A 14,277-nucleotide genomic window follows, 5' to 3' on the forward strand; every position below is an offset into this window, starting at 1 on the left:
CTGGACATGCTATGGAACTTATTTTTGAGTGGTAGATAGATCTTTGGACAGAGAGTAAGTGGTGTGGGTTCGGGCCCCCTAGCGGCTTTTTTGGAACTGCAGGAGCAGGTTTGCGTCTGACTTTGAAAGGGAATAACTCAAGAAGGGCTTGATGGATGGTAATGATTTTTGGTACGTAGATAGCTTGAGTGATGATGTACATGATTAGACACCTCTTATGCAAATCAGTATCTAATTTGCATAATTAATGAGGAAAGTTTATACATCCGCCAAATTCCATGATAGGACTCTCAAACATGTGACATATGTAACTGAGGAAGAGAGAAATATTAATTGATATGAACTATGCAAATGAAGACCTCATTTGCATAATTAATGAGAAAATACTATAACAAGATGGCCTTGATGGATGGTCATTATTTTTGGTATGTAGATAGCTTGTGTGATGCTTAGTATGATTGGACAATAATTATGCAAATCAGATTCTAATTTGCATAATTAATGAGGCAACTTTAAAAATCCGCTTTGTTCCATGATATGACTATTCAAATTGTAACTGAGGAAGGGAAAAATGTTTATAGATAGAAAATATGCTAATGTGGGCTAATTTGCATACTTAATGAGTAACTTCTCTAATTCCACACTGGCAAATGACGGCAATTTCATACATTCTATACTTTGTTTTGGCATCGGGACGTTATGTGAATGTAAACATCGTTGAATCAAATTATGCTAATAAGGGCCTCATTTGCATAATTAATGAAAAATATTAGCGTAACCTTCTTTGTTGAGCTCATAATTTGTTAAGCTCTTACTTTGGACATGTTATATTTTAAGACAATCAACTGGTATGATTTATAATTGATGAGAAACACTCCTAAGACATCAGTCATAAAGGTTAAAATCATTTGGCGAAGGTATGAGGTCGTGGAACTCTAGTTTGGAAATGCTTTTGAGGCCATGAGGGTATAGTCGAACGGCGCAACCGTAAGAAAGCATCAAACAGGCTTATGTTGTTTTCCATTTACCCCTAAATATCATACACAACAATATCGATCCTTAACACGTTCTGACAACCATGCAATAGAGACATATGCATGAAACTGCTTTAAGACCAAAGTTGAGAGTAATTCGCCATCTGGCTTTTTTTAAGGAGTTGCGATATAAGAAGGATGAGAGGATAAAGGGAAACCTGGCAACCTGTCAGGAGGACAAGTTACATGGAGCCTGTTCAAACAGTTTGCAGAGAGAACATTGTCTGTTACCTACAATCTAAATTCATTGTCTTTATTTTACTTCACCAGTACAATATCGGAGGGGAGACAAAACAGGTGACATAACTCATTGTTACCAGTTGTCTCTCCCGTCAAGTTTTTTTTCTTGTAAAGTTTCAGTTTCCATTATAAACTAGTTCAATGTAGGTTTCCCCATTTCATTCGTCTTGGCATCGCGGAAAAATTCATATTTCTAATGTCTAATGGCTTTAGATAAACCCTCTATTATCAAACACATCTGTACTTATGTTTACAATATTACTTAGAAGCGAGAAGAGGCCAAATTAACGTAATCATTAGACTAGTGCTAGCTTTTCATTGTGTATATATATATATATATGCTTTTGCAAACTGTTATGTTTTCTGTTGTGACCTGTACTGAACCCAGTGGGTATGTGTGTACAATAAAGGTCTTCATTCATTCATTCATTCATTCATTCATTCATTCATTCATTCATTCATTCATTCATTCATTCATTCATTCATTCATTCATTCATTCATTCATTCATTCATTCATTCATTCATTCATTCATTCATTCATTCATTCATTCATTCATTCATTCATTCATTATAACAAGCCCATGTAGTAAACATACTTATACTGGATTGAGATGGTTGGTTGAAAAACTGATCTTCCAATACCAAAGTATTTTTGACTAGGTACATTTTGTACTTAAAAAACAGACCAAACCCATGATTGGCTTGGAGTTGGGGAGGAGGATCGATGGTGCGCTGGTTTAATCCATTATATTGTACATTGACATTGTATAGATGGCATTTGACAATCTAATCATCTAAAAAATGATACAAATTTATACATGTTTACATGTTGTCATGGAAGAAGGTGATCGGTATTCTCCAAGCAGAGGTTTAGGTCGGGGGGTAGTAGTGGCCGGTTTTTTTTAACATTGCCTCCCGTTACGGGAGGCAATGTTAACTAGAAAGGCAACATTTGCGGGAGCAAATGCAACATGTTTCGCCCATTTCCCTCCCCATGCAAAAAGCGACTGTGGCATAGAGGCTAACGTTTGTTGTATGTCTGCAATGTTGGTATTTGAAATCGTTTACGTCATTTTTAGCCAAAAACTTTAAACAGTTACTCAAAGCAAGGGCCTCCTTGCTCAAGGTAAATTTTAACGCATTTCACAACTCTCTATTGTTATTATCTTCGCCGAGTACTTGTACTCGGAGAAGATAATGTTTTCGGTTGAAAAATCTGTTGGGTGGGACCGTATGTATGTCAGGGGCATAACTCAAGAAAGCTTCAATGAATCTTTATGATTTTTGGTAGGTGTGTAGTGGTTGTGCAAAGGAAGGTCAAGTTCGAAAATGGTTCACCTTGCGTTTTTCAACAGTACTGCAGCGGACTTTGCATTTTTGTGTGTTTGTATGTAGGCAAAAAAGTGACGGAAACGTTAATGGATCTTCAGGATTTTTTGCAGGTGTGTAGATTTTGTAAAAACGGAGGTCAAGTTTAAAAATGGTTCCCCTGGCATTTTCCGTCGGCACTGCAGCGGGCTTTGTGTGGATGTGTATTTGTATGTCGCCAGCATAACTCGAGAAGCTGTTGATGGATCTGTATGACATTTTGTGGAAGCGTAGGGTTTACAGAAAGGAAGGTCAAGTTCGATAATGGGCCTTCTAGCGGGTACCTTAGGTACTGCAGCGGAGCTTAAAAATTTTGGGGCATATTTTCTGAAAGTGCTATGGTCATGATTTTTGTGTGGTAGATAGTTCATGCCACAGAGAGTAAGTTCTGTAAATTTGGGCCCCCTAGCGGCTTGTTAAGAACTGCAATGGGTGATTTTGTTTTGACATTCGGACATGAATAACTTGAGAAGGGGTCGACAGATCGTCGTGATGTTTGGTATGTAGAGAGCTCAGATGGTACTTAACATAATCAATGACTAATTATGCAAATCAGGAGCTTATTTGCATAATTAGTAAGGAAAGTTTGTTAACCCACTGCATTTCATTATGGGACATGTGACAGTTTCAGGTCATGTAAACAGATGGCCTTGCATAAACGCACATGTAGGTCAAATGAATAAACAGATGAGGCACCCACTTTTCTCCAAGCAGAGGTGTGGGTCCAGCTGGTTTTTAACGTGTTCAGTCCAGGCATTTTCGTTCAACACGGTTATGGCGACATAACTAAAAGAGGCCAAAATGGAAAGCCTGACAAAAACACCTAAAAACACGTCAAACACCAGCCAGACCCACTCTTTTGCTTGGAGAGTACACTGCACCAATAACTGCACCACTGCTAGGTGCGGAAAAGTCACATGTACTATGTCTTTCAAGATGTGTATGATATGGAATAAAGATTTATTCTACATATATATATAGTGACTGTGCCATTTCATCATCACTTTCAACTTACAACACTGCAATATCGAACCTTTGTGGCCCATATAATATCAACATACTCATATTTTTTCATGACCAGTTATAAGGTATATCAGCACACTAGACACATATACTAGTCCTGTACCACCAAATGATTTTTAACCCTTTCTAGACTGGACTCATTCGCCCCATCATAACTTCCAAATGGTATGGTGCATGATCAAATTTGCAGGGGGTGATAAGCATGTAAATATTAATCACTCTCCATGATAAGCCTTGATTATTTGGCGAAGATGATGTGTTCGTGGAACTCTAGTTGTTGATGTTATTGTCAACGTCCCGACACGGGATGTTTCCTAGGTGGGAAACTTTGGACACTTTGTGTTCACTATTGTGTGCACTGGTGTCCAATCTTGGTGACAAAGGGGTAGAAAATTCGTGTACATAGCGAGGAAATGTCAGGTTTCACCATAGTGTCCAAGCTTGCAAACTTGTGGAAATCTTTGTTTCCATGCAGTGTAAAAATAAGAAAAACACCGTGTGTGTCGAAAAATACCACCAGAAAAGTTTTGAACCTTCTCAATTGCACTTAACTTCAGTAGGACACAACAATAACAGCGCAAGGATGGGAGCCAGGGAGTAGTGAAGTTGTGCTGTACCTGTCAGAGTATGCCCCTAATTGAGTTGACTATTTTAACCAATCAGGTTGAGCTTGATAAATCCGTGTTACAACGCGCTCCCTCATTGGCTGACCGAATTAGTCCACCTGGCCAGATGAATAAAGATGTGACCTAAAGGTCAGTGACCCCATAGGAGGAAAATAGCCGATGTTCTCCCCCAAAATACCCTCTAAAATCGTATTTTGAAGTGTTGTATGCCAAAAGTGCGAATGGGATTCTTTGAATATTCGTTCAATGTACCCCCATAGTAAATTTCAGGTCATTTGGATGTATTTCCAGAGCACAGGAGGCCAAAATGTACGTTTTTGGTCACAAAAACCTCAATAAAATCACTTTCAAGGTCAATATCGGAAAAATGAAAAAGAAAGGTCCCAGGGTATTTACCCACTCTACCTGTATACCAAATTTAAGCTCAGTTGGTACAGGGACGACCGAGCTGCGTCGATTACAAGATTTGACAGGAGAAAGAAACCTTACGAACACAATATGTTGCGCCCAACAGTATGTTATGTTGGGCTCAAAATAAATAAAAAAAACCGCCACTACAACCCCCCGACCAAAACCTCTGCTTGGAGAATAGGTGATCGGGGCTGTTGACGTCAACATGGCTAAACATGTAACATGGCTAAACTAATCTGTTTAACATTGTTTCTTTCAGCTCTACATGACAACAAAGACAACATTCACAAGAAAGAGTTGAACTTGGACGGAAATCGGATTAACAGCCACAGTAGCTTTCAAGTTTAATACAGTCACCTTAGCAACACTTACGGGGATCAATGTAGTCAAGCTATAGTTCTAGAATTTCTTTGGTATCAATTACCATTAATCGATTTGTTAAGGGAAAAACTGTATTACAAAGCATGTTTTCGCTTGAGTATCTCACCAGAATTCATTGTTATAAACGTACAGCAAAGTTATAAACCACATGTAAAGAACATTCTCTTTGTACCGTTCTGCACGGTTCAGATGTGACGAATGTATGCTTGATGTATAACTTGGTTGATGAAATAAAGATGTTGGCAACTGTGTGGATCGTTCGTCTTGTACTAGTAAATTAATAGTTACTGCCAATATCAACAGTCACGACCCTTTCGGCTTTTTTCAAACAAATTTGTTATCGATGAGCTGCTTGCAACTGAGTCATTCAATATGTCATTCAATAATTGTGTTCACGTCGTTCTAAGTTACCCCCCCCCCCTAACATATTTTAAACATCAATTTCAAGCTTTGATATTTCAATTTATTCCTAGTTGAATCTTATCAGTATAAGAGGAATTAACATATTGTTATATGTTATCAGAAACAGAAAAGCATATTTGAACATCAAATAATGACAGCCAATTTCTGTGCCTTAGGTAGCAAGTTTGCCGAAATGTTTTTTTCACATACAAATCAACAATGGCCTTTCTTTTTCCGGCCATAAACAACAAAGCTGAATCACTCAATCAATCAATCAATCAATCGCAGGCATCAGGGCAGGTGCATGGAGGTCTGTGTCGTGTCTGGACATATCTACAGATTCTACTGCAAATAATACGTGTTGGGTTGCAAGCCCTACGCCGAGTTTTCCTTCTCCGATGGGGCTTTAGGTCACAATTAGGGCACAGCAAAAACAAAAGAAAAGTTTAACAACTCAAAAAATAAACTCAATCAGCCGTATCATGGACACCGTCCTGCGCTCTAACTTGCTAGCTAACACACAGAAATCATAAATAAGAACATAGGAATACTACTGTCTACACACAGCCGAAAACTACCTTAAAACCAAGTCCCTGGGGGGAATACATTCGTGCTTTTTTTTTCAAAATTGAAAATGATCGTAGTACTGTTTTATATGTTCCACCCCTAATGCGTCGCCGAAAAGAAGAGTGCAGGTTGCTGCACGTGTTTGGCAGATTTTGGTAGCCTGGGTGCCATCCTAGATTACTACCGGGGCTCCTGCGTTCGCTACCCTGAAAAAAATCTTTACAAAATAGTTTTATTCAGGGTAGCGAACGCATGAGCTCCGGTAGTAATCTAGGATGGCACCCAGGCTATGGTTTTGGCGGTATCTTCGGCTTCTGTTCTTCTTGTCTTTTTCCTTGTATGTAACATATTCACCTTCACTTCCTAATACGGAAATGAGGCAGTGAATGAAGACGATTTGAGGAGTACTTGTATAAATAGCCCCGCAAGGAGCCTGCCAGATGTCTGGCCGTGGCTCGCCTGGCATGCGACAGGGACCCTAAACACGCGAACGGGCTGAGAGAAGAGTCGACACTTTACACTCAAGTTGACACCCCGATACACCGACGGGGCATCTGACGTGACGGTGACTATCGATAAACGGACCAAAGTTAACGAAAGCTACCCAGGTGCCCGCGGGATCACCCTACTCTCCAAGCAGAGGTTCGGCTCCAGCTGGTTTTTGACGTGTTAAAATTAGGCGTTTTTGTCGGGCTTTCTATTTTGTCCCGTTTTCTTTAGGTCGCCAAGCCAAAGAAGTTAAGCATCTAACAACACGTCAAAAAACAGCCAGAGCTGAACCTCTCACTCTGCTTGGAGAGTAGGAACACCCCGGCGCCACTATATTGCCTGACATCTGATCCCGCTTGTTGCGGCCAGACCGTCATAGCCACGAACAGCGGTGCTTGCGTACACAGACAACCTACAGGGCAGTTAACGTTTGAAGGAAACTTTTAATTTCGACCACGACAGCCGGTGTACGTGTTTCCCCTGCTTCAGAGCCCGGTCGGGGCCTAGATCTACTACCGGTTCAATTGCGACAGGATATTTCAAAGTCCGAGGTTTCCACTGCGACCATGTGAACTGTTGGCCAATTCTCCTTTATTAGATCGTTACCTCCAGCTATGAATGTCTATATTGACTATCTGTATAGGTCCAGACTCTGAAGTTACATAGGCTTTCACATGCAACATATTCAAGGCATTTTGCTGCTTATGCGTCTTACCAAATTGCCCCAAAGCCATTTGCTTTCTTTGTTTGGCGTCTAACTTCGTGTGTTTTTTTTCGTTCCAGATCCTAGCCATCATCTCCATCCTGTTCATCGTCCTGTCGACGATCGCCCTCTCCTTGAACACTCTCCCCAGCCTCCAGTACAGAGACGAGTTCAATCATATGACGGACAACCCTACGCTGGCACATGTCGAGGCAGTCTGTATTGCATGGTTCACGATGGAATACCTTCTTCGCTTCATATCCTCCCCAAACAAGTGGAAATTCTTCAAGGGTCCCCTGAATATCATCGATTTGACTGCTATCTTGCCGTATTACGTCACGATCTTTCTGACGGAGTCAAATCGCAGCGTCATGCAGTTCCAGAACGTCCGCAGAGTGGTGCAAATTTTTCGAATCATGCGGATCTTGAGAATATTGAAACTTGCCAGGCATTCTACTGGCCTGCAGTCTCTCGGTTATACGCTGAGACGGAGCTACAAAGAACTCGGACTACTGATTCTTTTTCTTGCCATCGGCATTATGATTTTTTCTAGTTTGGTCTTCTTCGCTGAGAAGGACGAAAATCCACAGTTCAAGAGTATCCCAGAGGCATTTTGGTGGGCCGGTATCACTATGACGACGGTCGGATACGGTGATATTTACCCAACGACGCTACTCGGGAAAATCGTGGGCAGCCTGTGTTGTGTGTGCGGCGTGTTGGTGATCGCATTACCTATTCCAATCATTGTGAACAATTTTTCCGAGTTCTATAAGGAGCAAAAGCGACAAGAAAAGGCCATCAAGCGCAGAGAAGCGCTAGAGAGGGCCAAGCGCAACGGTAGCATCGTCTCCATGAACTTAAGGGACGCTTTCCAGAGAAGTATGGAGCTGCAGGACGTGGTGGTGGACACACAAACAAACAGTCCTGATAGCTCCATGCACGACGCTGTGTCACAAATCCACACCCCCAGCGGGACGGACAAGAGGCAGCTCTTCTGCCCCGACACCGCCGGGAAGGGTTATGACGCCCCCGGGGGCCGTATTACACCCACCCAAAGGGCAAACCCACACGACTTGGCCTACACGCATCCCCCTCCGTATGGGGTGTGCACCAGTCCAGTTGAAGGGGAGGACAGGGAGCGAGAAAGCGACAACGAAAGTTTTGCCAGTTGTACGACAGAATTTAATGAAACAGATACTCTGTTGGCTGAAGCAAGGGGGAGAGAAGACCTCTTGAGGAACTCTTTAAGTACTGAGAGGGCGCATCCTCCGCTTATGGCCTCATACAGTGACGGTGGGAGGTCATCTTATTCATTTGAGGAGTTGCAACTTAAGGATGGGTCTAGAAAAAGCCTCTTGAAACAAGGAGTGAGAGGAAAGCGGGTTAAAGCTAAGGTGCGAATCAGCGAGGACGAGGAAATGCTGCGGACGCCGCTTCCGATGGTGCGGACTCACAGTGCGCCACCCGCGCCACAGATCATTCTCAGTCCTTCAAACTTACAAGTGCCGATCAAGGCGTACCCTCCGTCTCCGCTACCTCCTGTTTTGACCCCTCAACCTAGCCCCCTATACCAGCCACAGCAGGACCAAACACAAGCCACAGAGCCTCCTGGCGGAGTTAGTAGCAACAACACGGAGGCGGCATCCGATACGGACAGTTCCTCCTCTCCCAAACAGAAGACAAAGACAGCAAAGATGCGCCTGAAAGAAAAACTCGGCAAAATGGGGTTGAGGAGTCGCCATGGCAACGGACTTCCTAAAAAGAAAGTCCCCACCGTTGGAAGGCGCTCCTCAACGTCCAGTTGTGAAGAAACAGGTGCCCGCAACGGCAGCACGACATCAGGGAGTGTGGGAAACATCGACGAAAACTTGCGATCTAGCGTGCCAGACAGTCCCTTACAATCTTCTCCGAGCGAGGTCGAAGATGAGCCGAAGAGAAATCCTAGCAGGGTAAAATTCTTTGCGCAACGAGCCGATCCGGATGTGGAGCTGAAGGGTTTGAGTACACCTGATGTGACAAGTGAAGTTCAGAACGAAATTGAAAATACGTCGAAGGACGTCACCTCCTCTGGCGAACCTTTGCCTAATGGTAACCAAGATTCGTCGTCAAGTAGCGACAAAAATGGTAACGTAGCTAATCACGTGACGCAAGGACCGCCCAAACTCGCGGTGCAGGTTGGGCCTATTAATGACGACGATATGGGGGACATGGAGACCATGTGCTAACACGCGTGTGCAACAAAAGTGGCGACCACGTGACTTTTTTTTTTTTTAATGCAACGTTGGCCAGTGCTTGCAAATATAAAGGCAGTGTATGTAGCATAATTCTTCCGATGCAATATCAGGTAACTGACTGGTGCCTTAGTGGTCCGGGCTTGGAGTATGTTTTCCCAGAGTCTTCTCGAGTAATACTCAACCACGGGGAAAGGCTTGTTGTATCAGAAATATAGTACAGCCGCGATTTCAGATATCACGGACTTTTGGGAACGCCTTGTGCGACCACCGACACGCCGCATCCGATGACACAAGCCGCTCACGGAGATATCGAGAACACGTTACTCTAGTTGGCTCTTTGTAAGCATACCCGAGCCGTCAAAACGCAAGCACTGGCCATTACGAAATATAGCTAACAAGTAATCTTCTAAAGTCAACTTTGAAATACATGAAAGCATACTTCAGACGCGTCAGAAAAACCGTGAAATTGAGGCATTTGCTGCAGAAAATTATGCAAATTATGATGCAATGAACTGTGACACTCTGCAGCCTCATTTGCTGGCGTCTTCAAATAACACTTGTCGAAGTCGTTATTCGACGGCGTCGTCATCAGTCGTATTGTTGTTGTTGTAGTTAATGTAACCGCGTAATGCTCTTTGTAGAACTCTAAGAGAATGTTTAAGACAAGTGAAATTACTTGCCGTCCCTCTCAGCGATCTCTGTTGGAGTCTTTACTTTTATGTCACAAGTTTGGCAGTACAGGAGTACCGAGATGTTGGTGCTCAAATGTCACAGGGACGAATTGAAGCGAGCAAAAAGTAAGTCTCGCTCGTTTTTCGTTGTTAAGCTGAACTTGTTGGTCGTATTGAAGCCATCTAACAAACACAGCCTACCATAGGAGTTGCTGGTTCGATGAAGAACTATGTGAACTTCGAAGCGGGTACGCCCAAGACTTGCAGTCAGATGAAATCCCACACGTTTAGCGGTGACCAAACAGGAGGAAACGACAAGCCTAAGACGTCTGGACACAAGTATGTCAGTCACATGTTTGAATGCTAGTAGTAAAGATTTGATTATGAACTCAAGATTGTTAACTGAACTGAACACTTATGTAGGAACATTGTAATCTTGTGCCCGGAAATGGCATCAGTGAAACCAAGATGGCACACTAGGTCAACAAAACTCCCGATAGACCGGAGCTTCGGTATGAAAATGACTGTGCAGTGCTGTTTTCTATGGAAGACGTATCAGCGTATCACACATAAGGACTTGGAGCTCACTGGTAAAGCGCACTTTGATCCAAGACTGTATTCTATAGCACTGGTATACAAAAATTTTTTAGAAATTAGTACCTTTGTAAATGACTATATATCGAATTTTTCATCAGATCGTATCGCTTGACTTGTTTTAGATACACGTCGCTCAGACAGAAGAAAAATATGAACCACCTTGGTAACAGAGATTTAGCAGACGCAAAATTGGCTGGGACACACCCATTATGCTTGCACATATCTATTTGTTCTCTATGTTGTCCGGCTTATTCACAACTTTCCTAGTTTTGCGAGGGTGTCTCACTCCTTGTGCCACCATCTCAAGCTGCAAGGTTTCCGGGAGAAGGAGGAATTTTTTGTATCCGAGACGTTATATACTTACAAGGTCAATGTTGTACTTTTTAGTCGTTTTTTTACGCCTTTGGCAAACACCATGTGATTGAAATTTTTCTTAAACACCAATGTTTGCAACTGACCATGGATTTGGGAACGTCGAGCCTTCAAAGAATTGCATCCCACAGTGGAGACAGGCTGGAGGCCTGCCCGCCCTAGCCTGGGGCCTCCTCCGCCTACATTGCCCCTGATGAGGACGAACAAAGTTGAAGTTCAAGAAGTCGAAAATGCATGTGCTATATTGACATCTTGGAAAATAGTGAATCATCTGTTTCTTTAAATCCATCAATACACAGCAAACCTAACAACACAAAATTTGAACGCAACTGCATAACTTTGTTTTGCATCAACACCGCGGGAAAAGTGAGTTACAGTATAACGTTATATGTATCACAGACGATTCCTCTGCCTTTCCTAACAAACACTTCGCAAGTCAGTAACAAAATAGCCATCAGCTGAAGAGGTCAGAAAATTGAGACGTTAGTCCTTATTCCGTTGAGTTTGGATTTTGATGTATACTGAGCCTATTCTATAATGTTCAACTTAGACATAACTTGGTTCAACACCCTTACTTCCAGGACAAACATACCCGTTATATACACTGCCGAAGGTAATTTCTAAAGCTTTTTGTAGACGCAAAAAAACCCCGAAAGTCCTTATTGTATTCGCAATACAGCAAATACCTAATGATAGAATGCATAGGTCAAATATTTTGTTTCATTACCTGCCCAAAATCTAAAACATTGAATTTAAGTCAACGATTTTGACCATTCGCTATAGATCCATCCGACAGAATCTCTATGCACATGTTAGCCCATTCAGTATCTCTCTGCAACTTTGACTTTATTTGCACATCGATCGCCCCAACAGTGAATGGAAAACAGGTCTGCGTTTTCGCGTTTGTTTGTTACAGTTATTTGAAAATAAATAATTCGATCGGTATATCAGACCCATGATAATATGTTTGCAAATGATACGATATCAAAACTCTAACGCCCTGAACATTTTGCATTGGCCGGAATACTTTTTCTGTAGGGGGAATTCCTAAAGCACGGCAAAACTACTGACGATGGCCAATCTTTCGCTGGATTGATCCCGGATAAATTATCATTTCATTGTTTGTTTTCAGTTCACAAAGAACGTGTTTGTCCTACCTGGAACTACCGTAACAGTTTTCCCAATACGTGTTAATCATTTCCAAAAAATTGGCAAAGGTTGCGCAAAGTAAGTGCTGGCGACAAGAACTCCCAAATATACATATTATATATAAAAATCTACGGAATACATCTGCATGGTAAAATAACTTTCCGCCTGATTTAACAAAATAATTTAAGTGCCTGATGCACGTATTCAGTACGTATTCGCTCCTCTCAGCACTTTCGCTTATTCGTATCATTTAGGTTTACAGTTTGTCTTACGTTAAACCGTTCTACAGTCCGTATCTGTAGACAGAAATGGCGGAAGTGAATATTTATAAGATATGTAACGTTAGTCTGCTTACTAGTACATGTATATTTATTTGTGATAGAAATGAACACATGCATGTGATGTCCTAGGTTTTATGTTTGTTTTCGATAGCATAATATAAGCCAGGAGTAGAATCGTGGCCCTTTTGACAGCCCTTTTAGGCATTCCGTATTTCTTCCTACCTTGAATAGAAAAATGTTGACTGCACATAGTATCAATTGTCGTCTGACTTCTAGCCAAATATGCATCGCTGGGAACTCAAACAGTTCTAGAAACACATGTAAAACCTCCATGCGTCTCTTGCTTTGCCTACATAATAAGGGTGGATACGAGTTTGTATATGTACATATATGTATCAAGTAAAATGAAACAAACTTGAGGATAGAAAATAAAGTTGACGAAACCTTTTTTGAAGTGGCAGCGTCTTCATTTCTCTCTGTTTGCGTGTTCCTATTGGGTGAATACTGGAATGCACTTGGTAATCTAAGGCCCAATTTACACTTGTTCTTTTAACTGTAGTACTACACATCGTAGTCTACTTCTGTAGTAGACTACAGCTTTTTCTGGGTGTTAAAAGAAACAAGAGTCCGTAGCATGAAATGGATCTTGATGTAAGGTGTGAAATCACAGACCCTGATTCACTTCTAGGAATTACCATCCTGTGTTTTTTTTGTATTGGCGATTAATTGTCTAGGGATGAGCCATCATACTGGATAATTGTAAAAGTATGTCATCTTTATCATGAAGCACTATTTCTCGATTAGAACTGCCAGTCCTATCATCTTGTGATACTTTACTAGGGGGCGAACTAATCTAATCCAAGGCCGTATTCCCACACCCCGAGCGGCTAAGCTGTCTGGGCGGGCGGGCATTAATCCCAGCGCCTTAGAGATATCGGGGAGCCCCCGATGGTATGGTTTCCAGGCAAACCGGAAGTGACTTCGCGGCCGCCCAGGGACACTTTTCTGAGAGCTAGAGACATCTCTCAACAATCTTTCATCCCCTGCGTTAACTTTTTACATTGTCACAGCCTCCGGACTACAAAGTACAAGTGTGGTAAGGTCCAGAGATTTCAAAAACTCTCCGTCCCTTATTGGAACAGTCTGAGGGCTTCGTGGGAGAATCACACTACATCGTTGTAGGCTGGTTTATAAGACAAATGTCACATCCGCTTCCTGCTAAACACAATCATTTACAAGACAACTTATTTTCTTAAAATTGCTGACCTGCAATTGGACTCTATGTGTGATCAATTATCATAAATGCCACTTTGTTGCTGCAACTTACGGCACTTTAGGTGAATTTTACCGCCGCCATTTTCATTACCCAGAATTCTGTTGCCAAGATACCAAGATACCAAGAGTTATCTCGGACCCTACCATCTTCCTGGCCCTCGTTGCCTTTATTCATCTGTGTGTGTGTGTTTGTTTAATTCTATCAATCAACCTCTAGTTCAGTATCTAAAACGTCTAATAATCATATTGGTTCACAGACGCGAACTAGTAACATTTTGACCAGCTGATGCCCCTGCTAAACTACGATTCATTTCCCCTTCAAGGCCGCAAAAATGAAGCGATACAAAGCATGTGACAACGACGCAACCAATAATCTATACATGGGTGTACAAAGATATAGCTTATCCAGAATAATACTAGGCATTAGAATTTATCGTTCACAAGTAGTTTTTA

The 14,277-nt window shown here is 42.0% G+C and overlaps 1 protein-coding gene across 1 annotated transcript in view; it reads left to right on the plus strand.

Moving 5' to 3' along the window:
• Positions 1 to 12,997, plus strand: part of LOC136427458 (potassium voltage-gated channel subfamily B member 2-like) — a 109,612-nt gene extending 96,615 nt beyond the window's left edge. Inside the window, exon 2 of the mRNA XM_066416323.1 lies at positions 7,326 to 12,997. Within this exon, the coding sequence (XP_066272420.1) occupies positions 7,326 to 9,470 (2,145 nt within the window). The 3' untranslated portion in view covers positions 9,471 to 12,997. The remainder of the gene's footprint in view (positions 1 to 7,325) is intronic.
• Positions 12,998 to 14,277: the final 1,280 nt, after the last annotated feature.

The sequence above is a fragment of the Branchiostoma lanceolatum genome, chromosome 2 (assembly GCF_035083965.1).
Source record: "Branchiostoma lanceolatum isolate klBraLanc5 chromosome 2, klBraLanc5.hap2, whole genome shotgun sequence".
Classification (NCBI taxonomy): Eukaryota; Metazoa; Chordata; class Leptocardii; order Amphioxiformes; family Branchiostomatidae; genus Branchiostoma; species Branchiostoma lanceolatum.